Consider the following 25535-nt stretch of genomic DNA (forward strand, 5'->3'; position numbering starts at 1 on the left):
CAGTATTACAAGCTATACATGTATACAATGCCTTGCAAAGCTGCTTTCCTTCGCTGCAAGGGGTGAGATCATGGTTTCCAACAGTTAAGAATTCCCAATTTTAGAATGTGGTGTTAACAGGACTAACTTAGTTGTTCATTAATAGCTGGTATAATCTAGAGTACTAAGATTAGCTTTTTGTAGAAGCCACACTTCAAACAAACAAACAAACAAGCCCCCCACAGCCTTCTTTGTTCCCACACAGCATTCCCCTGTAGGTTACAGTCTGGAGTATAGATTCCAAGTGAAATAATGATCTGAATGCTCAGTAAAGAGCGGTGGGGTTTGGTTAATTTATCCTTTGTCACCAAATAATTTCTGCTGCTTTTGAGTCTTTCATCCAACATTTTTTTTATTTAGTGCAATTCTTGCCTGATAATTATGCTCCTTTCATTGTCTCAAAACAAACTAACCACCCAACTCTGAACTCCACCCTCAAAATCTGAGGCTATTTCAGAGTGAAAACCAGTATTAAAACTTCTTCCCCATATTATTTTGTCTTTTTGGACAGTACCTGAGGTGTGTCTGTTAAGTATACCATTACCTTCTGGTCTAGAGCCAGCTACAGCTCAAAGAAAATTTTGTAACTTTAAGCTTTTAGCTTCCTGACCATTGGAGAAGTGCAGCATTTTCTTTCAAGGATGTCAGTCAAACAGTCCTAGTTGCCTATATATAATGTGAGACTGGAGCATGTTCTAATAAGTCTATTATCTGGGATTTGTTTTGTTTAATAGAGAAGAGTTTCAAACAGAAAGCCTTGTAAATCTAAGGAGGGTAATGGTTCTCATTTTGTTAAAACAAAGAGCTCATCACACTCTAAAATGAGTAAATTTTTCACCTGGCTGGCGGGAGGGGTGTGTGTGTGGATTGTAAACAAATGTTTACTTAATCTTTACAATTCACCTCTAACTAAAATGTGCATTTTTGTGACATGATTTCTCTTTCCTTCAGCAATTTTACCTTCAACAGATTTGCCTTCAAGTGTCACTGACTCTCCTCCTACAATTAGCACTCCTACAACTAACAAAAGAACAACTATTGGCAACAATCCTAACTCACTGGTAGCAAATGAATATGACCTTGATAAAGATTCATTGAAAGGTAAAAACAATGAAGTCAGCAGTGAGTCTACTCACAAATATGAAGATGAATAACCTTTTTTTCATCATCACATTGTTCTACTTCTCCCATCAGAAAAATGGCAAATCCATATACGTGAGGAAATTGGACAGCACAAGGCTGTCTCTTAAAACAATCTATTGGGGTAATTTGAACTACAGATTACAGCACTCTTTATAATCATGATACCAGACAACACAACACTAACCTAAAATGATATGCTTGGGCAAAAATTGTGGTACCTAATCTAGCCAGCCTGGATATAATAATTCTAGTCTCCCTTAGCATTTTGGCAATCAGAAGCTGGCCACTGCACGCTCGGTAAATGAAAGCCTAGAAACACCTGAAAGAGAACCTTAACGTCTGGTGGTTTACATTGCAGAAAACCTTCAAAACCTAGATTGGGCCCTCTATTGATACAATGGTTTTCCTGTGAAGTATTACAAGCTATACATATATACGATGCTTTGCAAAGCTGCTGTCCTTCGCTGCAAGGGGTGAGATCATGGTTTCCAACAGTTAAGAATTCCCAATTTTAGAATGTGGTGTTAACAGGACTAACTTAGTTGTTCATTAATAGCTGGTATAATCTAGAGTACTAAGATTAGCTTTTTGTAGAAGCCACACTTCAAACAAACAAACAAACAAGCCCCCCACAACCTTCTTTGTTCCCACAGAGCATTCCCCGGGAGGCGTATAGATTTCACACTTAAAATCTGAGTCTATTTTAGAGTGAAAACCAGTATTAAAACTTCTTCCTCATATTATTTTGTCTTTTTGGACAGTACATGAGGTTTCCAACAGCTAAGAATTCTCAGTTTTAGAATGTGCTGTAAACAGGACTAACTTAGTTTTTCATTAATACCTGGTATGATCTAGGGTACTAAGGTTAGCTTCTTATGCCTGGATTGTGGATGCATTTCTGTAGGTTATTGACATGAATTTGGTTTCAGATTTTATCTCAAAAAAATTTTTTTTAATCTTTAGGGTTTGACACATTCGTCGTCATCATCATCATCATCATCATCATAGGCATCATCAGCTTCGTTATGAGTAAGTAACTTAACTGAAAAATCATTCAGTACACTAAAGCTATGACTATATTTTTAGTTGTGGAGTGAAGGCTATTTTAAAATTGGTCTCGCTCCATCACATATTTTTTTTTCCTGCTGACTAATTAATAAGGCCCTGGGATTTAGGGTCCTTGAACTTCTCTGACATTGACTAATGTGTCCAGTGGTGCCTTGTAAAACCACTGCCATTCTCTGAAGAGAAGCCTCTCTTCATACTTTTAGCTGTTTTCTCTCTCTATAGGCTCAAAATTTATTTTCCTGAGATAGAATCACAGAAAACTGCCTTTCTGAAATTTGTCTCTACAGTATTGGAGAACAAAAGGAAAGGAAAGACTCTCATTTTCCTCTTCATTCACTAGCAAAACAAGAAAAATTTCATGTCTGGTGTTCTGTTTTGGGTAAAAATACTTCTGGACCACTTAGGACTTCATGGCCACTTCTACACAACAAGCATCTGTTGATAGATGTCACTTTCAGAAGAGATATTTTGACACGACCTCTGTTGACAGATTGTGTCTACACATAAAAACAGCTCAGAAGAGCCAGCTTCTCTGTTGACAGACAGCAGCCAGAGTGCCTGGCCCTCTCTTGACACAAGGGCCAACTGGAAGTTCTGCACACAGGGCAGCTCGGGAACCACAAGCTCTGTCTGTTGACAAAAGGGGCCTTGAAGCATCTACATGGCTGTTTTCTTGACAGAATACTGTCAAGAGAGGTGTTATACCTGAACAAGGAGAGAGGTAACATTGTCGCCGGAAGTGCTGGGTTTTGTCAACAGACTGTTGACAAAGCACATTTTGTCTGTAAATGCTCTGCATCTTTTTCTGACAAAAGCCCAGTTTTGCTGGAAAAGCCTGTTGTATAGACGTGGCCCATGTGTATGTCTGATGCCTACCCAAAATGGAAGGACAAAAGCTAGGAAGAGACGTAAAAAGATTTTTAAAAATCACTCTGTAGGCTAGATTGGATAGTCTCATATTATACAGGGAACTAGAAGGCTGTTAGATTCCCAGCATTCAGAGTTATTCAGAGTGCAGTGGTCTTCACATAACACATCTTGAGTATTTAGTCCCTGTGCTAGCAGATTCAGAACACGCTTCCTCCTTTTGACACGGAATTGCCACATATGACATTGCTTAACCTTGGGGAGCAGACTGGTCCTTACGTAGGCACTTGTCCATCAAAGCACTTCAGCATGTGCCTGAGTCCCAGTGAAGTTAATGGGTGTTGGGCCATAGAACAGCATTGTCAAGGAGCAGAGAATAAGGCCCCTGTATATTTGGAGTGCTTACAAGCAGGGTTCTAGCACTTGCCCAATGAACGTGGACAGCGATATCCTTCTGCGGCTATGCCAACCCAAACCATTCTGTAGCCTGCATTTCTGTCACATGGTTCTAAAAGGCAGCGTGTGCTGATCTGGAAAACATTGCTCAAATCTCAATAGCAGAATTGAAACATGGTTTTAGTACAGGGTGACCCGAAGATACACAGATTTTTCATTCTAAGGTTGAAGACAGAATGTGATGAATGTGGGTAGCATCTTTTTCTAATTTGTATTTATCAGTTGGAAATATATCGGTGGGCGTAGAAATCAAGCAAGCCACACTGGACACTGAGCACAATACATTCTGGCCGCTTTTACGCAGGCAGCTTCTGTAGACAGAATAGCCCTTTTGTTGACAAAACTCACCAAGCGTCTACATGGCTAAAGCACTCTGAGAGTTTGTCAACAAAACTCAGCTACTCAGTCAGCAGCATTATCCTTGTTCCTGGTCAAGAGTAGTGCCTCTGTAGATAGTGTTTTGTCGACAGGGTGCCCATGGAGACAGATCTGATGACAGAGAAGCCTCCCATTTCCCAGGGCAACCCTGTTTGCAAAGCTTCTGGTCAGCTGTTCTACTGAGAGGGGTCAGGGCAGTATGTCTGTTCTCTGTTGACAGAGCAGATTGCTGTTTTGGTCTGCTTTATGTGTAGCTGCAATCTGTTGATGGAGGTACTGCCAAGGTTTCTCTGTTGACAGTAACTTCTGTCGAGAGGCTGCCCATGTAGACATAGCCTCTATGACTTTTCAGTGGAGAATTTAAACAGCCTGCAGAAGACTGAAGGGAAGAAGTTGCATTTAAGCTTGAACATCCTGGATGTAAAATGAATTGAATCCCAAGCATTATTCTGGATACTCGAGGAATCCAGACAAACCTTAAGCTGTACACAAATGCATTAACAACTTAATCCAACATTGAAGCCCTTTCTTGTTTGGGGTTGAGAGTTCTTGTGATTTTTTGATGTGCTATATGAAAGGACTTATTTATCATCCAAAAGAAAAATAAATTCTGTCTTGTCATACAATGTCAGTGATGATGAGAGCAAGTTCCAGACCTCTGGAGATTTTCTTTTAGAAAAATGTTACTTTGTATTTAAGATTGGTACTAAATTGCTCTTTTTTTGTTTTTTTTTTTTTTAAAATTTTTTTTGCAGTATGTGTTTCAATAAAAGTAACAGTTCAGAAAAAAAATGGGTAAGTTAACCTAAGATACAAATATTTCCTTTTTGAACTTTATCCTGCCTGTTTAGATGACTGAGATTTTTCATTCTGACACTGATGTCAGAGAATGTCATGTGTATGTTACTACACGTAACGAAAATTGCACTAACATTCAGCACTGAAAGAGTAACATTTAATTGTCAACTCAAGATGGTGTCTAAAATTACTTCTCTTACATTTTTGCTCATGATGAGTTGCTTTATAAAACTTTGAAATGTAAATGGACTGCTTTCAGCACTAATCCTGTTATGTCAGTAAACACTTGTTTGATACTCCAGGAAAATCTATTTTATATTACAAAACACTAGTGTTAAAAAGAATGCTTGCTTTTGTCCGGAATCTTTAATAGATAAGTATGTTTATTGCATTTGGTGGAAAATAAGCATTTGTGTTATACAGAAATCTGTAATATAATGTGAGCAAATTGGGCTATTGAACATTAAAGGCTATGTCTACACTTGAGAGTTTTGGAGACAACTGGGGTTTTGTCAACAAAACTTGAGGAGCATCTACACACAAAATGTGTTTTGTCAACAGAAACTGTCAACAAAAAAGCTGTGTAGATGTTCTAGAGGTGGTGGGGGGTGGCTTTTTTCAACACAGTGGATCAAAATATCAATCCGCTTTTATGTGCAGAAGTGATCTGTCAACAGAAGTTTTGCCAGACCATCTCTTCTGACAGTAACTTCTGTAGACAGATGCTTCTAGTGTAGACATAGCCTAAGTGTTTAGAATAGAACTTTGTCAACTTGTTTTTACGTACTGTAGGAAATGCAGATTTGTTTCAGGGCATCAGACTCGTAGCTAGCTACTCCTGCCACCAGCTACTGTAGTTCATATTTCCAAGGCAAGCCAAAAACACTTACAGTAAGCTCTTTTTTATTCGGTATTCAAGCAACTGGAATACTTAATTCACTGGCATTCCATCCTGCCCCAGCCATCCCCTTCCTACTGTAGTGGCCTCTTAATGTGTGCAGGGCTAGTAGCTCCTCCCCTCTCCTGCCCAGTGCCTGCCACCCAGAGTTGCCCCCCGAGTGGCCACCAGAGCAGCTTGCTGCATGACAACAGCTCCCAGAACAGCAGTGACTCCCCACACAGGTCGGCAGCTGTCCCAAGAGCAGCGCCCAGAGCGGCAGCAGCCACTCTAAGAGCAGCCCCCTGCGTGGCAGTTGCCCCCAGAGTGGCTCCCTGCACCATGTGGCAGCCATCCCCAGAGCAGTGGCACACTGGCAGAGGTTCCCAAAGTGGCTCCCCACCCAGTGCTCGCTGCCCAGAGTGGTTCCCCGTGTGGTACAGACATGCCTGACCCCCAGAAGCAGTTCTCCACCATCCCTATCAACAAGGTAATGTGGCAGCGGTTGATCAGGAGCCAGCGCTGGGGGTTTAGGGGCTGAATTTGGTTGTCCAGCACATTTAAAGATCCGGCAACCTCATGGTCCTAGGGCTGACAGATAGGAAAGCGTTTACTGTACTATCCTACCACTATTGACTTGTGCAAAAGTATGTGTGAATGGGGGAAAGGAAATAGGAGGAAAAATTGATTCCTAAGGCTGTCCTGTTACTTCTGATCTGCAACAGCTCATTGGCTCCCACTCTTAGAATTCCTAAAGTAATAAATGGTGTTACTTGTCGTGATCTGTTTCTTGATGTGTATCTGTACTGTTACTCCAATAACCTCCTGCATTAGTGAATTCACAAGCTCCCTAGACATTATGTATGTTTCTCACTCTTCAGTCTATTCAGGAATTCTGTAAAAGAATTCCTAAAAACAACAAACTTAAAAAAAAAAAAACACACACACTTTTAAAACATTGACACACAATTCTGGAAAATCAGCCCACAAACACTTTACAGAACCAAGGTTGTGGAATGATATAATTTCTTCCCCTTTAGCAACACCTTATCCATCTTTTCTGAAGAGAAAAATGTACAGACAAGAAAAATTGTTTCCATATCATTTGATGCCCACCCCCCAAGTTGTCATTGTTAGTTGCTTCCTCTGAGTATCAATAAAACAACAATACTTGATTTGATACTTACCAAAGTGAGGTCCAAAGCTTTCCCCCTTCACTTTAAGATAACTGATTTCCTCCATACATTACACAATCCCAGTGATAATTTTAATTTCTTGATGGTAGGACATAAATCTTCAAATCTGCAAAACATAAACATGGCAAGTTAAAAACACAAAGCAGAATTTCCAGCTTTGCTTTTCATTTCTCACTAAATATTTGATTATAGTGAATATTTTTAAAGAGGCTTATTTAATAACATGCTGTATTGGCCACTATCCCACTGATGCTGATGGGATTCTGTTCCATTTTGTCAAGCAGGTGGCTTCTTTAAGATAGGCTTTATATTCAGAATCCCAATTTGCAAAGACGTTTGAATAAAATGTCCAGTCTTGGAAGCTCATAAGCAAAGATACTTATCCAGCAGAATTGGGCTGTTGTTGTAGGAGGTAGTCTAATGTTCCCGCACCACATTTTGTTGCTTTATTTTGAGGCACATTTTATAGAAGAAAACAACCTTTTAAGTATCTTGTTCTTGGTAGCTGTAAAATTCCAAAGAGTGATGCTTCTACCACTTTGCTTGGTAGAGAATTCCACTGGTTAATACATGTTACCATCAAAATATTCTCCTAATATTGAGCCTCCAATTTCTTTCTTTAAAATCTTCTAGTTTTTCTTTAAAAATCCAGCTTTTAAAAATACTTTACATTTAATTGTTTTAATGATGTGATTATTTGTTATTCAGCCAGTGTTCTCTCTTTTCCTGTATTTAGGTTTTATGCAATTAATCCAGATACTCAAAAATTACAACAGAATGGTCTTCTAAATGAAGCAAAATATGATTTGATCTAAAAAGGTAAAGTACCCAAAAGTATGCCAGTGGTATGATGGTCTTCTGATTAAATGTCATCTGAAAGTGTAGGAAAGAAATTTACAATATTAAATATAAATTGAGAATATGAATTAGTTCTACAGTTTATGTCTTCTTTTTTCTTCCATGTTATGAACAAAAATGTTTCATTAGAGTGCGAAGGTGGGTAAGCCCTGTGTGGCTGGAAAGCCCTGTCTCTCTCTCAAACAGAAGTTGGTCCATTAAAGGATATCATCTCACCCACGTTTTCTCTCTAATAGCCTATGACTAATACGGTTACAACTATACTACGTGCAAAAATGTCATTCAATTTTTATTTGATTTTCTATTAAAACAAACACTGCATTTTTATGTTTTAAGGCAACAACAAGCCTGAGCACTTTGTATACTTTGTTTGTTAAATGATGTATGTTGAAAACAGGTGTTTGGCTAATATAAATGTTCCTTTCATTTTATTATTTCTGTGATTATATAGGTTCTTATATCATGCTTATCAATGTCATATCTGAGTGCCTTCTGCTAGGCTAGTGCATTAAGCATCGTGACTAACATCTGTAGTGTGGTGTTTATTCCCTCATCCTCTCCCCTGGGGAAAAAGAAGTGCTGTAGAGTGCCTTGTTTTGATAGGTTTTTTCTGGGGGTAGGGAGTGTATGTGAAGCCTTGTTAGCACACAGTTTGTTATGCATCTGTTTAAATTTAAATGTCAAAATGCATCTTTCACTTGTAGTGGAAGGTGATGAGGTTTGTGATGCTTCTTAGTTCTCGAAGGAGTTCATTCTGTCTCTGCCCAGCTCAAGAGAAAGTTATATCCCCTATGTAGAGGCGCTTCATATTTATTGTAGAGAAGAATGTAGTTATCAGGCATGATCTTTGTCCTGGCATCTTCAGCAGTCCTGGGTTCAGATAATGGCATGCCTTGAAGATATGGACAGAGACCTTGAATGTTATCCAGCGTGGCAGGGCCAGGCAAAATACAGTCTATGAGTCAGATTCAGCCCATCAGGTCACTGGACCCAGCCCAGGGATATAGCAGGAAGCCTCTTTGTTTTTCAGTAGCTGCAAGTTGGGAAGTGTGATGGAAGAGAGACTTCAAGCACTGCCTTCAGCCCCCAGCACAATCCCATTGGCTGGTTTCTGGCCAATGGGAGTTTCCTGTTTGAAGTACCCCCCAGACTCATAGCCATTCATAGAGGCACATGGCCCCTGCCATGGCTGAGCTGTCAGAGAGCCTGCCTGTGAAATCAGTTGGGCTGATGGCCAGTGTTTCTGTTATTTTTTTCCATCATAGGGTGGAATTAATTTTATTATGTGCACCATGGCATGTGTGGATGTGCACCACCAATAGAAACACACGCTGCTGGCTGTGGGCTCTCTGCTAATCAGCTGGGTGGCACCTAAGTCTCTCTTGGGCAGCTGCCCAAGTGCTCAGCTTACAGGGAACACTGTTGCTGGCTGGGAGTCCCCCAGGTAAGTCTCTGGCCAGAGCCTGCCTCTGTCACCCCAGACCCTCCCTTCCAACAACCCTCTGCCCCCTATTTGTGCCTCCCCAACCCTATATAACTCAAACTCTCTGACCCTCCGCCTGCACCCATACGCCTCTTCCAGACCTGCACCCCAGATCCCTGCCCCAGGTTACAACCCCTTCCTGCCCTAGGTCACACCCCAAATCCCTGCACCCCCTCCTGCACCCCAGTCCCCTGACACTGGTCACAACACCCCACTGCACCTCAGTCCTTTACCTCAAGCTCCCTTCTGCATCCATCCGCCATCCCAGACCCCACACCTCCTCCATTAACATAATGGAAGAGTACAGCCCTTGACCACTTACCAAATTTTGGCATGCCCCCCATCCCATCAAAAATTATTGCCCACCCCTGCAATATGAGAAAGCAGTACTGAGATGGTGGAACTGGAGGGCCAATGGGACTAGCACCTCTGTGGTGGCAACATTGTGGAGCCTGATCTATGTCATCCCACCTCATCCCCTAACACGCACACAGTATTTCCTTGGTACCTGGGGAGGGTGTAAAATAAGGCTGCCCAGGATCCACTCTTCCTGTGTCATTACCTGCTGGGTGCTGGGGAGAGGATATACCTGGAGGCAGGGAATGGAACTGGGCTGGGTGAAGCCACCTCAGGGCAGGCATTTCCTCTCTAGAGCAACTGTAGTTGTAGACTGGGGGCCGCAGATGACTGGGCAAGTGGTTGCTCTGGGTGCCCAGAATAGAAAAGCAGGACCAGAGACACTGCCCTAGCCTTCCAGGCCCAGGTGAACATCTGCCCTGTTGCCCAAACTCTCTGGCTGCATCTACGCTACAGTGATCTTTCGAAAAACGATCTTCTGGAAGATCTCTTCTGGGAGATCTTCTTTTGCAAGAGGATGTCCACACATAAAAAAGCATATCAAAAGAGCAATCTGCTCTTTTGAAAGCGAGCCCACACTCTTTTGAAAGAACAGGCCAGGAATCAAAAAGCCCGGCTCCTTGAGGACCACTCTTTTGGAAAAAAGGGCGTCTGGGGCATCTACACGTGCTTTGTTTGGAAAGAATCTTTCGGAAAAAGGCTCTCTTTCTCATTTGGGAGAGGCAGAGGACCTCCGGAAGAAGCACTGTGTTCTTTAGCAAGGAATTCAAAAGAGAGAATTTTGTGTATGGATGTTCCACTTCTTCTTTCAGAAGAGGGCCTGATTTTCCAGAAGGACTTGCTAGTGTAGACATGGCCATCTGGGTACGTCCACACAGGAATAAAAAACCTGAAGGCAGATCTGGCCTGGTTTAGTTGAGTTTAGTTCAGCTCGCAGCTGAAAAATTGTATGGGCTTGGGCTAGAACCCAAGTTATGAGTCCTGTGTGGTTGGAGGGTCATAGAGCTTGGGCTGCATCCCAAGCCCAAACATCTACACAGCAATTTGTAGGACTACAGCCTCAGACTGAGTCAGCTGACATGGCCAGCTTTGGCCATGCCAGGAGCTACTTACATCTGTGTAGACAAACTCTTTGCGCCTTGGCCTCCTTGGTGCATCCAAGCAGCCCAAACTTCAGTTCTCCCCACCTGCTTTACAAGCTGAGATTCTGTCACTTTTGTACCAGTAAGGATGGGTTTGATGTGCTCACAGCAACCTTCCCTATTTCCATATTAAGGAGAGCAGAAATCAGATATTGTTCATTGGGTTAGCATACATAGATATACATATAGATATATTTATTTAAAATCAAAAATACTATAAACAAATAGAAGATTTAATCCATAAGCAGGCTGTGTTACATGTGCTAGTTCCTCAAATGGATTTTATGACCCCTAAAGTAGATGTAAACTAAACAAATTGTTTAATTGTGTTTAGTGTGTGTGTGTGTATATCATAAAGAAACTTACGTGGACTTCATAAGGACTATACAGTATTTTACTGTAAAGCATTCACATGGTCCATTGTTAAATAAAAATATTTAACATGAGTAGACACTCACACACAATTTTATAGTGACGTATTAGTTTATGTAGATGCGTACCTACATAGGTGTCCACTCCTGGTGCAGAGCAGAAATTCTAGAGGAATGTTTCAGCTCACCTTTGTTATGTAGTGGTGAGAAGAGCAGATTCCTAGGTAGTCTATTTCTACATTAGTTAGCTTTATGTAATTGTCAACCCTTGTCTTTGGTCACTTTTTTGTTGTTCATCCTTGCAATTATGACCTCTGCTGATAAATTAACCCTTGCTTTCTAATATAAATAATATATGCTCTCACCTGCTTTTTCTAAGATTTTGCCACTAAGGAAAAAATCCATAACCTTTGCTTTAACCTAAAATGAGTTTTAAATGTTCCCATTAAATGCAGTTACAAATAATACAAGAACTAGTATTTGTTCCTGACAATAATGAAAATTACAATCAATGAAAAGTTTAATCCAAGTCAAGGGTGGGGAACTTTTTTTTGGGTTGGGGCCACTGACCCACAGAAAAATCAGTCAGGGACCACACAAGTGAGGAAGCCAAAAAAAAAAAAAACCCTCAAACCTCACTGAGGTGGTCCCTGACTGAAAAACAAAGCAAACAAATGAAAAAACCCACACTCAGCTCATTCTGCTATCACAACAGCCCCAGAGCTAGTAGATTTTGCAGGCCCTTGGGTGTGGCCAAAATGAGGAGTTCAGTGCAGAAGTTTGCCGCCAGGAAGCAGGCTTGAGGTGTGGGGCCTGGATGAGAGGGAGAGTGCAGGACCGGGCTGGAGTTTGTAGGGAGTCTGGGAATGTGGTAGGGTGCAGGAGCAGGCTGGGGGGGAGTGCGGGGGTAGGGAAGCCAGGCAGAAGGGGATGCAGGAGTAGGCTGGAGGTGGGGGGTCTGGGTAGGAGGTGGTACAGGAGTGTGCTGGGTCTGGACAGCAGAGAGGCTGGAGCAGAGGGGAGATGAGGGGTTTGGGTGGAAGGGGGCGCTTACCTGGCACAGCTGCCCTGCTGCTCCTAGGCATTGCCTTCTGCTGTTCTAGCCACAGGTTGGAATGATGAGGAAGAAGCTTCTTCAGACAATGCTTCTTAGCACTGCTGTTCCACCATCCCAGGGAGGAGAGAGGTGGTAGCATCTTGAGCTGCTTTCTCCCTCCACCCCCAGGCAGAGCTTCTGTGCTAGATCCATTCCCAACTTGCCTGACTCTGGCCTGTAAGGCTCAGGGCTCTGCACCCCTGCACCCTGCATTGGGGTGGATGCTGGGGAGAGGAGCTCAGAGCTCAGGGGCCAGATCCAGGCAAGCCACAGGCTGGATTCAGACTGAGTACTGAGGGTTCCCTACCCCTGGTCTAAGTTAATACTTTGAAGTCTAAAGAAAGATTTGTGGAAGACTGAAGTATATAACTATTTTAATTTTTAACAGTTTATCTTCCTTTTGCAGGATAAATGACAGATGCTGGATGATGTCCATTCTTTACAAATTAGCCAACACTGTGGAAGAAATTAATGGAAAAATTAGGAAATAAATTTCATGCATCTGTACTGAAATTTATGTGGTGAAAATAGACCCCTTTTGCGCAACTAGCGTTACTTTCACTGCATTTCTTTCTTGTGGATTTTTTAGTTGGAATCTACTGTATTTGAGTAAAGTAGAAAGAAGTGAGTTGGGTTGTTGCTCTTGCCTTTTGAAAACTGGCTTCTGAAACAAGCAGGGTAGTTGGCAGCATCAAAATTATTTGCTCTTCTGAACATACAGCTTGCTCTTTAGTTGGCCTCTCCATAGCATTAAATGTTTCTGCTTAAAGAACGTAGTCACCATCAGGGCATGGATTGTAAGCTGTGGCTTTAACTGCAGACAGCAAGAGAGTTTTCAGACCCTTATGTACCATGGAGTGCATATTCTCCCTCTTTAAACAAAATTTAAAGATGCCAGACACTAGATGGAATGTCGTAGTTACTTCTAGTGTGTCTCCCCTTTTGAGAAAATTAAGAATAATATGAATTTACATGCAATTCCAAAGACGCTCAGAATACTTACTACTGAGTGGATGAAAATTCTCCACTGAGAATAAGAAATTGTTTGTTTCCTTGCAATCCACTGTTATTTTCTTAACAGAAGTTAAATGGTGACATCAAAAGTGTGCTCCTGAGAAGTTCTTCAGTGGGTTAGTGCCTACATTATTTTTATATGTTAGCCATGTAAAACCTGTCTTTGTAAATCTTAAAATATTATTTTTATAGCCAGGAAATGCTACGCTCTGCTGCTGAGAGGAGGTATCTATAATCAGTTTGTCCATTGCCTTGTGTGATTTAAAGATTTAAATTTTTATTTACACCTTACATTTTATGACTGCAAGCTGCATTGTTTTTCTGTTTTTTTGTTTTTTTTTAAATCAGTAACAACAACCATTTCCACAATGAAGAAACTAGAATTGAAGATAGCTGTGGTATTTACAATGTCTTCTTTGGAATAAGCCTTTTTCTTAAATAAAAGGGATAGTGAATAAAGACTCCAGCATCCTGATTTTTTCCTCATGCATGTTGATAGAAACTATCTCATGAACTATTTAAACATGATCTTGAGATCTGCTCTCATTTAATTGGTGACTGCTTACAGAGCAGAAGGAAGTTCTTTCCTTTTCCTCATGCAGAGATGTATTTTTACTGGAGTGGGAGAGAGTGCCATAACATGCAGCAGAAGTGGACGTAGTTTTTGTTTAGGAAAACTCCCAAAGGAGTTGAGCCAGAGCTGTGCATATGGGTGGTGAGCCGGAGCCCTACTCAGGTGGTGAGACGGGCTGCAGGGGGTTTGAACCAGGGCTGCATGTGAAGGGTTTGAACAAGGGTGGGGTGGGAGCTGAACTGGAGCTGCACGTGGTGGGGGTTGAACCGGGACGGGAGGATGGAACAAGGGCTGTGCACAGAGTGGTTAAACCGGGGGAGGGGGTTGAGCCGGAACAGCGCATGAGAGGTGGTGAGCCAGAGCTGGGGGTAGGGGGTGAGCCAGAGCCATGCATGGGTGGTGAGCTGTCAGGGGGTTGAACTGGGGCCAGGGAGGTCGAGCCACAGTCGCGCCTTAGGGGTGGTGAACTAGAGCCACAGGTGGGCATAGGGGGTGAGCAGGAGCTGAGTGAGGGCTGAGCTGCCGGGGGGGGTTGAGCCAGGGCCGGGGAGCCGGGGGCGAGTTAAGTGCAACTGGAAATCGCACATATCCGGGGTTTACTGTAGGAATTGGGGGTCAGCTACATACTGAGACCTTACTGTACTTTCTGGTAATGCTAGGGTATTTGGTAAATGTTACACTGCTCTTCACATACATTTTATTGCTGGATTTGTTTTAAATGTTCACCGACCAACTTCTTACTAGGCAGCATCCTGCAGCATCAGATCCGAAAACGAAATTAAAAAATCCCTCCCTTATAACCAGCTTGGGTGGTTTTCCAATAATGCTAACTCACAACAGAGGTCACAAAAGCTTTAACAATAGAAAGGAGATGGCTGAGTAATACTCTCAATTATTTTCTATTTAGATATGATTACAGCTGTGCCTGTTACTCAAAGACTGCTGGGTTCTTTTCCGAAAAAGCCATTAGTCTAGAACCCCAAACAGGTGGAATATTTCCTGTGGTTTAACTGAGCAAAGGTAGGTGTAGGATGTTCATTTGCTAGAAGTTTCCTATGGGCAGGGGTCTGCAACCTGCAGCTCTTTAAGGACATCATTGTGGCTCCTAATGCTATAACAGGGAATAAAAAAACAAAAACAAAAAAAAACTCCTGATTATTTTTGATAAATGGTGAACATCTAAAAGCCCACCAGTGAACAATTCATATCTAAATAGCAAACTATACGTGAGCTCAAACCTTAGGATAAATTGCCTTTTAATATGTGCAGGTCATTGTGGGATATGATATTGCATCTCTGTTTTGATCATGTTGCTAATCAAGTCTTGATTTTTGAAAAGGAAGCTTGTGGTATTCTGCTGTGAAGGGCAAGAATCATTTTAAGAAAGAAAACAAATTAAACGTGAAGTAAAATTGGCATAAAGTGGGGTTGGAATGGCTTCAAAAAAGAAAAATTGAAGATGAAAACAGAGAATTTCAAACTGAATGTACCCAATCCTTCGCATTTATATTGAGGCTCCCTTTATGCCTCATTTTCTGGGCTCCCTTTGTGTCTCATTTGCAACTTCAATGAGAAAGTCACCAACAACAAAAAATGCAACTTTGAGAGGCATTTTTCTCAAAAAACACACTACCTTTGCTGAACAGTATCCAACTGGAGATGCCAGAAAAAAAGCCGGGGAGAAGCTGCTCCATGAAGCAGAGCAAAGTAATAACTTGTTTGCTGAATTAGTAAAATCACCAAGTAGTATAACTGAGGCTAGTTGTGTGACAAGTCAAGAGATTGTGAAATGAGGCAAGCTGTCCACGAACAACTTGTACATAAAAGAGCACTTTATCAAATATGAGAGCGCTTTATGTGATTTCAAAAACAAAAGCCAAATTGTTGAGAATCTAACATTCTCCAGAGAGGGAGAAGGTTCGGGAGTGCAAGTCAGGAAGATAGAGGTACAAACACATACGTACAAAGTGTGAGAAAATAGAATATGTAAAAAGTTTGTAACCATCCTGCAGTAAACGTGTCACATTACAAATCATTGTGTGTGCTGTTCTTAAACACGCTATTTATTAAGAACTATCTCGTATAATTTATTAAGAACTATCTCGTATTCATATGCACCGTGGCTCTTGAATTATTGATTTTTTTTTTTACTAAATTTTGAAAAAAGTGGCTCTTCCTGCTATTTTGTTTGCTGACTCCTGACGAAAGGGCTCTAAATTTAGTTTTATTATTATCAAGGAAATTATGGGACATCTTCAGTCTGGAGCATTACATGGCCAAATGTTTCATGTCTCCCATTTTTTCACATAAAAAGTATAATTGAATTCAATGCTGCTGAATGGTATCCAACTGCCCCTGCAGCTGCCTTTCAGAGTGAGAATGCAGGATTGTGCAGCTGATGATGGATCAAGGGTCAGGCACTTTACATCTGGCATGTCCTAATGCCTGAGTGTAGCAAAAAGAAAGAAAAACGTTTTTTTTTAACTACCGTTCTTACTGAACACACTTTCCTAGTATTTTTGAAAGTATAAAGACAAACATTATTGCGGTGGTGGAAAGGGGTGGGAATGGGATGGGTGCGGTGGGTCGAAGGGCTCGGGTATGGCTTCTCAGCTTTCTTAGGGCTAAGATCAAGTGTAGTTTCTGTTCTTATCAGTGTAATACCTGGTACGCTCTCTCTGTGAGAACTGTGTATTATGTCAATTTTTGACTGTGAAATCTAGCGTAGGAGCTTGCTCCAGCCGCTTCATGCATCGACGTGGTATTGCAGTGTTTCCGAGACCGGTGCACCCCCCTGGTGGATTAGACAGTACTTGGTCCTGCCATTGGGGCAGGGGGCTGGACTCAATGGCCTCCCGAGGTCCCTTCCAGTCCTAGTATTCTGATTGTATGAACTATAATACCCCCTCAACAGCAGGATCTGAATTAGGAACCACAGGCACTTGCACACGTTTGGCTGCCCCACAGAATTGTTTCTGGCATTGTTTCTTATTAAGTGGAGGGGCTTTGAGCTAGGCAAGGGTCCAGGACTGGCTTCTTTACTCCTCTGTAGCCCCTGTGTAGTGTGATGTCCCCAGAGTGATCTACTACGTTCCATGTGCTAACTATGGGTGCCAGTTGGGGTACCTCCCCTGATTCAGTGTTTATTGCAGCTTCTAAGCATTTCCAGGGTAGCATCTTGCTGCTGTAGCAGCTGAATGCGCTTCAGATATGTGTGAGGGCTTTTATTTGAGGGCAGGGGGTGACAGGTTACCAACATTTTTTTCTGAAATGAGCGAAGGCAGCTGCCTCTTTTTTTTTTTTTAATGTTTATATGTCAGCCAACCATAAATGGAATTGCCTTGAAAGGAATACCAAAAACAGTCACGTCTCTAACAGCAGCATCCTGCCTGCAAAATTTCTGAGGTCTGCTGCAACCTATGGTGATGGTTGAGAAAACCTAATTTCACAAGACTCTTTCGTAATAGAGACACAGCCACCCTCAACACAGCTCCAGGAGTTGGAAATAAAGTAAAGAGGATGCCTAGATGTACATAGACATCATGTTTCCTTAGATACTTAAACATAAAACAAATATGAGTGCCACCCCTGTAAACTCTACCAGGTGAGTAGATGCAGCAGTTGCAGCGAGCCCCAGTGAAATCAAGGGCTGTGAAAGTTCAAGCATTTGGCAGCACAGGGCTGATGCCTTAAATGTGTACCTAATGACTATGTGGATGACATAAAATACCACATTCTCAGTGACAACATGATAATTCCAGTCTATTCCAAGAGACTCAGTAAAAATGAACACTTTAGGAGCAAATCTTCCAGTGTCTGATTTTCACTCAGTCCGTCTTTAACCCCCTTGCGATCAATTACTCTTGCCCGATTAAAGACTGAGGAATGATTTTGGGGATGTAACCCAGAGGTTCTCCAGCTGGGGGTCATGATTAGGTGTGACTGATGAGGGGGGACATAGCAGGGGCACCAGCCACGTGACTAACCCCCCATGTGACACCTAACCATGCCATTTCTAGCCCAAAAGAGGGCTGAGACAACTTCTCTGCTTCACTTCTTCCCCCTCCATAGCCCTCCCAAGTGGCATAGCTAGAGGAACCAGTGGCCTCCAACTGCACTCATCAGCAGAGGTGGGACTCATGTGGTTTGCTCTCCCAGCTGCCGGGCTTGTTGGTCCACTTCCCACCAGTGGGGGTTGGGGGGCAGTCACTCCCTTTTGAGCAATGCTCTGGACCCCTGTTGTGGACACCAGGCCCTCAGTAGTCCTCCCTGACTGTCTCAAAATACTGGTCCCTTAATCCTTCCACTCCGAGTTTGAGGGGGGAGGTCACGTACCCCCTCACGTTGCCTCGGATTATGGCCCCGCAAGAGGTCACAAAAGGTATTACACGGGGGCTGAGAACTGTCAGCTTCCACTCCTAAAGCCCTTCTGTGCCTCCAACGTTGATAACATTTAAATATTTTAAAACACTTTTTTAATTTATCAGGGAGTTGCACTCAGAGGCTTCCTGCGTGAAAGGGGGTCACCAATACAAAAAGTCTGAGCACCACTGACGAGCCTTTTGGGGTGGGGCCATCAGCAGCAAACCACAGCCTTTTACGTGCCGCGATTCTCCTGAGTTAAGAGCCTGCTTTATGCATAAAAGAGGCTGAGACTGGGGGGAAGAGGAGGAAGTGAGTCAGTGTTTCTCCTGCACCACCCATGCTGGCCTCATTCTTCCTCTTACTCATTGTGGGCTGCAACCGGACCGCTCAGTGCCCTGGAGGAAAACGAGAAGTAGTTTATTTATAGACACAAAAATCCGCTTCCTTTCGCTGGCCGGCTGCAGTCACAAGGAACGGCCGCAATGTTTGCGCAGGACTGAACAGAGCAGGGGCGGCCCGCGCAGGGTCCTAACCACCCCCCGGTCGCCGGGGAAGGGCACGAGGTGAACACGGGGACACAAACCCCGCCCCAGCCCCGCCCCTTCCACGACTGGCCCCGCCTCCTCCGGCTCACGTGAGAGCGGCCGTCGCGGCCGGCTGCTGACTCAAAGGTGCTAGTTCGTGCCCGGCTCCAGGTCACTTCTAGTTCCGCTGCCTCGTCGTCTCTTTCCTCTCGCGACTCCTGCTCCCGTCGCCATGGTGTCGGCTCCGCGCTGCCTGCCCGCCTGCTGGGGGCTCCTGGCGCTGCTGCCGCTGCTGCCGCTCGGGGCTCGCGGTGAGTTGTGGGGGGCCGGGCCGAGGGCCGGGTTCCTCAGGCCGCAGGGAGGAGGCTCGGCCCTGCTGCTGCCCGGCGCTGCAGGTGCTCAGGGGGAGGCGGGAAAGGAGGGTGAGGGATTGATGGGGGCCGCGGCGGAGCCAGCACTGGCCGGCGGGGGGAGGTGAGCGTGACAGTCGCGCCGCCGCTCCCGCTGGCCTGGCCTGGCCTGGTCTGCGCGGTTGGCTCGGGCGTGACGCGGGCCCCACCTGTGCCAGCCTGGGGCCGCGCCCGGAGGATGTTGCTGCAGGGTGTTGGCGGGGGGGGCTGTCCGTGTCGGGGCGTAACCCCCCCCCCCCAGCCGTGTGACTCACCGTGTGTGCGCCCGGTCGGGGGGACTCGCTCCTGCCCGCCAGTAGTGGCGCGGGGCTGGGAAGAGACAAAGCCGCTGCTGTCTGCCAGCGTCCGTGAAATCAGCTGGGGGGATGAGAGGCTGAAAGATGGTAAGAAGGGGCCACTGCTGGGACTGTCCCCTCCGGTTGTGAAATAGATCCGGCAGGTCCTCAGCATTGCCCCTGAGGGCCGTAGAAATACAACAGTCCCCAGAGCGCTGGTCACCAGCTGCGTGTACTTATTTCTGTCCCCCTTGTTTCACACCCTCTTGGGTAAATGACTCCCTGGTGTCCTGTGCCCTGTATGTCTCCTTATTTCATAGAACTGTGTATGCTTGTGATAGTGTCTCAGAGCCTGCGTAGTTTCAAATCATAAAAGCTGTGAGGTGGAGGAGTCATCTGTTGCATGTTGTGCTAACCTTACGTTACTACAGGGTAAATTATGTAAAGCTGCAGTTTTATATCGAGCTCATTCCCTAAACTAGCTTCAAGGCTCTAATGAAAAGAAATATGTCCAAATTGTCCCCAGTAAAATAATTTGTGGCTTCACAGTGAGTATTTTGTTACAGCAGACTAGTTAATATATTTGAGTTAACTTTTTCCTTGGTTTCCGTTGCTAGGAGACTGTGCTTATCCTCCAAGACTTGCTTTTGCTGTGTTGAATGAGGCAGAGAACAGTTCCTATCCTATTGGGACCAAACTGAAATACTCCTGTCGCGCTGGATACATGCTGAACAATGGAAAGTCTCCTGTAGTTACATGTCTTTCGAATTCTTCGTGGTCATCAGACCCGGAGTTTTGCATAGGTGAGTGGTGTTGCTTTTCTATATCGGTTGATGTGCAAAGCCATCTTGACACCATTAAGAGCCTCTCCTCTGTTGGGCAAATGGTTCACAGTTCAACACTGGTATCTGTAAACACTTCTTGGGCAGTTTTTGTTTACATTAGTAGTTCTTTTTTAAAAGCTATAGGTGCTCTACCCCTAATAATAAAATGTAGAATTCAGCCACTCTGAATTCACTGTATTGAAAATAAACCTAGGAGTGAGTAATAGCAGTGTTAGAAGCCTGGTTAAAATACTGGTTTAAAACAAAATTTAGTAAATGCTTCTTTAGTACTGTTGTCTTCCCCGCCCCACCCCCCCCAGGTTTGGGAGGAGGAATGAGGATGGAAAGTGAATCAGGCAATTTATGTGCTCCAAAAGTGCAGGACTGGTTGGAGGAGCGGGTAAGTGCATGGCTCTGGTGCATGAGAGAGACTTGCGGGAAAGGTGCAGGCAGGGAGTCGGGAGAAATGTAGGCTGCTGTAGCCCACTGAGGTGAGAGGGGGCCACCCCTGTAGCTCACCCACTCTTTGTGGCTGTCTGTCTCTGTTCCAGAAGGGCAATCTTGATTTAGTAGACTTTCAGAGACTGAGGATCTGCCACTGCCTATGGTAGTTAAACACTTGGGCCTTACTCCCACTTTGAATTTTTCTAGCTTCACTTTTCATTTCTTGTTCTGCTCTCTAAGAGTCTCGCTATAAAGCATTTTCTCAGGCCCATGAGTACTTTTTCTCAGGCTTTTTTGTGCATGGTCTCAATTCTCAACATCGTTTGGAAAATATGGTCACCAGAACCGTATACAGTATTCCAGTATGGGTCTCAGCAATACTGTATACAGTAGTGAACAACTTCACTAGTCTTGCTTCCCTCTTAATATGTACAGTTGTAAGAGTGGGGACCTCTAGTCCAATCCCCTTCACAAATGGTGAAACTTTGTATTATGTGGCCCACTATGACCCTCCACTGTGCCATTAAAAGTCCTGTGGTTGCTCAGGCAGAGTGCTGGCAAGTGTGTCTCACCATGGACACCCTTTTGGTGGGAGGGTAAGGAGCAGCAGTTCTGTGTGCTGCTGTGTCCCTTCCTCCTCCCTCCAGTCCCCAGCACCATCCTTACAGCTCTCATTGGTTGGAAACTGTCCTGTGGGAGCTGCAGGTGCACACAGCATGCAGGGGCCCTACTCAGAGACCTATTCACTAGCAGCAGCTTTGAATAGTGTGAGGCCACTATGGCATGCACTCTCTGCTGCACCACTGCCAGGAGCAGCCTGTGGTAAAAGCACTTCTTGGCCAGATCCTGTGTCTTGCATCCTCGTTCCTAATCCTAACAATCTCCATATTGTCTGTAAATGTGCCAGTTGTGATCTGCTGTGGTATTTGCAATATCAGGTGAAGCGAGTTTGCATGTCCCCTTTTCTTTTTCCCATTAAGATAACACTAATATCAGTTGTCTTCTATTGTAGGAAAACCATGTGTAACACTAGAACTACAAAATGGTAAGGTTGTTTACTCCGATATCCGGTTTGGTGGAACAGCCAACTTTTCCTGCAATGAAGGGTAAGTGGCAATTAGCTGCTTTTGACTAACTTAACAAAACCTAGACTGATGCAAAACTTAGGTAATACCAGACAAAATGGGACTGGAAAGCCTGCTTTAATTTCAAGAATGTTTTCAGAACACTGGCTTACAATCGGTAGCCATAATTTCCACCCCCCCAAAGGGGGGAGCAAGAGAACCTGCCAGCCCTCTATAGTTGTGATTCAGTGGAAGGTGGGAAACTACCTTGCTCATGTGTGAAAATGCAGTGCTTTTCACTGCCCAGCAGTGATGGCATTAGTAAAAGCAAGACGAAAGGTAACAAGAGCTGCTTAAGCTGAGCCAGCATGACACAATTGAGCATTCAGAGAAAAGGTTTTTAGTATTTACTAGATTGTTGCGTGCTTAACTTGGTTCATGATGTCATTAAATACTAAAATTCCATTTATTGGGTGTTTCTACCCTTCTAACTGTATTTGTTAGAAAACTGAATATGAAGTGCATAGTGCTCACTTGATTTTTGATTACAAATATTTGCATTGTAAAGCTTGGGTTTTTCTTCTTTCTTTCCCAATTCACCAATGACAAGTCCTGTAGTACACTCTCTATCTTTAAAGTTGAGCTTACAAATATAGATTGGTGGGGGGAAAACACTGTTCTAAAATGGAACTGTGTAGAACTTCATACCCTACAAGTCCACTCAGACAAGCTTGTTTACATTACCAAGAAATAATACTGCTCCCTTGTTTACCTGAAAGTGATAGCAGGAGATTGTAGCCAGGCTCACAAAATATGAATCTTTAGTACATACATATCCTTTCAAACTTCAAGCACTATTGCAGGTGGTCTGCATCCATGCTGGTCATAGATCCAGTTGGTGCTCATTAGGGTGGACCAATGCATGCTCATTTTCATCTGAGTCATGCCAACTTCTGAAGGTTAGTGTGTTGTTTGTGGTTCAGGTTCTGTAGTTTCTGGATAGGAATGTTGCTCTTGTAAAATTTCTGAAAGTATGTTCCACACCTTATCCCTCAGACGTTGGTAAGCACTTCAGATTCTTAAGCTTTGGATAAAGTGCTGCAGCTTTCTTTAGGACGCTCACACTGGTATTTTCTATGCCTTGTTAGAACTTCAGTGAAAGTGTTACTAAAAACAGCAACATGCTGGGTCATTATGTGAGACTGCTATAATGTGAAATACATGACAGAAGGATAAAACACAGAGTAGGAGACATAACATTTTCTCCCAAGAAATTGTCGCATGTTTAAATAATGCGTATTTTGTCAACAAACATCTGCATGGAAGCATGTCATCTGGGATGATGGCTAAAGCACAAAGGGCATACAAATGTTTAATAAATCTGGTACATAAATACCTTGAGTTGAGTGCCATTGGAACTCCTGTTATCTTTCAGGTGATATAAATAAGCAGTCAGCAGTATTATCACCTGTAAATATAAACAATGATTGCCTAAACAGGAAGTAGGAATGAGTGAATTTCTAAGGTATAATGTTCTATAATACATTTTTCAATGCAGTGATATAACAATCTACATTTGTAATTTGTCTTCTCACAATAAAGAGATGGCACTATACAGTACAGCTGCGTGTACACTTGCATTCCTCTTTCAAAAGAAGAATGTAAATGAGGGAAGTCAAAAAAATGCAAAGGAGGCACTAATTTACATGCGGCATGCTTCATTTGCATACTCTTCAGAGGAGATTCTTTCGAAAGAAAAAAAAAAGTGGTGTAGACGGGGTCTTTCAAAAACAAACCCTGTCTTCAAAACAACCCTTATTCCTAAAGGCTATTTCTTTCAAAAGAGGAATGCAAGTATAGCTGCAGCCTACATGTGTGGTAAATTTTTTTACTTTGGAAATATGTGATAAAAATAATAGAAATTGTCTATATATTCTGCATTTTAATGGAAAGTATCAGAAAACATCCAAATATACTTTGGCGCTACCTTTAAAATGGATGGAAAAAATCAAATGAGTTCGCTTCAGCTAATCAACATCCTTAGTGCTTACACAGAGAAGAGATGGTAATTGAAAGGTGTAGAATGCCAGCAGCTCAAACTCTTCCTCCTACATGTTAGAAACAAAGGATGAGACACAGCCTCCCCCTCCTCCTCAGCAAGTCCAAAGCTCTTTCGAGTGGGAAAGCACTGTGAGCAATGATCTGTAAAATAACTATGTTCCTGTGCATTTGAGGAGTTCAGTTGCAGTGGTGCCTTCTATCTCCTATTGGAGATAGGAGTGCACAAATCTCTGAGGGGGTAGTTTTGTTGCAGAGGATTAACAAGTATTCCTAAGCACCTCAAAAGCATACCGTGGAAGAGAAGGCTTTTTTTCATGCTAAAACTTTTTTGGGAGCTATATCTTTGTTGCCTTTAGCTACACAGGGCTTGGTCTCCATGTACAGCAGTGCAGCTGTATTGTTGTATGTGAAGATGCTCCTTTAACACTGGAAGAGCATCTGTTGTCACCATAGTTAACTCATGTCTCCCAGAGGCTGTAGCAATGTTGGTGGGGAAAACCTCTCCAGCTGACATAGCACTTACTGCCTCGGTGAGGGCAGGGGAGTGTTAGGCCAGTGTACCTGTCATTCAAGGGGGTGGATTTTTTTTGCACCTTGAGCAGTGTAATAATATTGATCTAGGGGCCTTCCTATTCCTTGGTCCAGTGGTGTTCTTCAATGGTTTGTCTCCACCTGCTGGCAGAAAGAAACCATGTTCCATCTGTCTGGACTATTAACTAGGTTTTTACTTACTTGAGTAACAGAAGTGAACTTTCTCTTTTTTTTAGGTACAGATTAGTTGGAACAAGTTCTGCAGTGTGTATAATTCAGGGTAATGGAGTGGTTTGGGATAACAACCTTCCATTTTGTGAAGGTAAGCTTCTTATAATGGTTTTAAGAACTGTTCACATCTGGGTTTGGCGCAGCATAGCTGATGCTAGAGAGGAGTCAGTCTGTCCTTTGACCTTTTAATCCAATTGATACTAAAACTTTGAATGTGTTTGGTTGAAGAGAGGAATGTAATCATACTGCAGTTTGAGATGGTGTTTGGAGATTCCTACAGAATCAAGGTTTTACAGTCCATTTTAGATTGTTTATCTGTCTTGGTTTAATATGTATAATTCCATAGCCCTCCTGGCACCTCTTTACTACTGTAACTACGTAATTCCTGCTGTTGACTGACTAAAAAGCAGGATAATGACTTCAGGAAATCTTGACCCTTATGAAATCTGACTATCCCCTTAAAATCCAAGGCTGTTCTCCACTGACTCATGATTAATTTGATTTCTTGGATGCTTTTTGGATGCAGTCAGTCTGTAATGCTTCTTATGGCTAGCATAGAATCTGCTGCTGCTACAGTAAATGCCCCAGCCTAGTATTCTGCTGGTGGAACAATAGTGTTTGAAAGAAAAGAGCCCAGGGTGGGGAGGGAGAATAGAGATGACGCAGAGACGGAGTGGGTAGAAGGGCTTCTTTATTGCGGACACTTGTTCTACCTCGGACTCCATTGTCCAAATGAGTATCAAATTAACCATAGGTACAGTCTTTTTAATCAAAATTAGTATGTAAATGCACTATCCACTACAATGCTCTCTGAACTCTTATTTAATAGTACAAATGCCCATATGAATAGTAATAGCCAAATGATGAATATTGTTAGGCTTACCCCTGTTTACTGTTTATAGTACATTTAGCTAAAACGTGCAGTTTTTACAGCACAAACTCCCTGAATCAGCAGTTGAAGGCAGGAAATGTGAGGAGCTATGACCCTGAATACGTTCTTTGGGCAGATGAGGAAGTGCAAGGAAAAGGGAGAATTCTGAACCCAGAGTTATTCGTTCAGGCTGTGTCTACGCTAGCATCCCCCTTTCA

General features: G+C 43.2%; 1 protein-coding gene and 1 non-coding gene across 2 annotated transcripts in view; both read left to right on the forward strand.

The window, feature by feature from the left end:
* The window catches only part of LOC142001737 (complement receptor type 1-like), a 201210-nt gene that overhangs the window by 109438 nt on the left and 66237 nt on the right, over window positions 1-25535 (forward strand). The window contains exons 28-35 of the mRNA XM_074977257.1: window positions 991-1140; window positions 2146-2211; window positions 4707-4746; window positions 7559-7634; window positions 18761-18917; window positions 19909-20094; window positions 21572-21665; window positions 24452-24537. Of these exons, the coding sequence (XP_074833358.1) occupies window positions 991-1140; window positions 2146-2211; window positions 4707-4746; window positions 7559-7634; window positions 18761-18917; window positions 19909-20094; window positions 21572-21665; window positions 24452-24537 (855 nt within the window). The remainder of the gene's footprint in view (window positions 1-990; window positions 1141-2145; window positions 2212-4706; window positions 4747-7558; window positions 7635-18760; window positions 18918-19908; window positions 20095-21571; window positions 21666-24451; window positions 24538-25535) is intronic.
* On the forward strand, window positions 16319-16512 carry LOC142002073 (U2 spliceosomal RNA). The gene has a single exon (XR_012642613.1). It is a non-coding gene; the product is annotated as a U2 spliceosomal RNA (small nuclear RNA).

Source organism: Carettochelys insculpta, chromosome 26 (assembly GCF_033958435.1).
Source record: "Carettochelys insculpta isolate YL-2023 chromosome 26, ASM3395843v1, whole genome shotgun sequence".
Classification (NCBI taxonomy): domain Eukaryota; kingdom Metazoa; phylum Chordata; order Testudines; family Carettochelyidae; genus Carettochelys; species Carettochelys insculpta.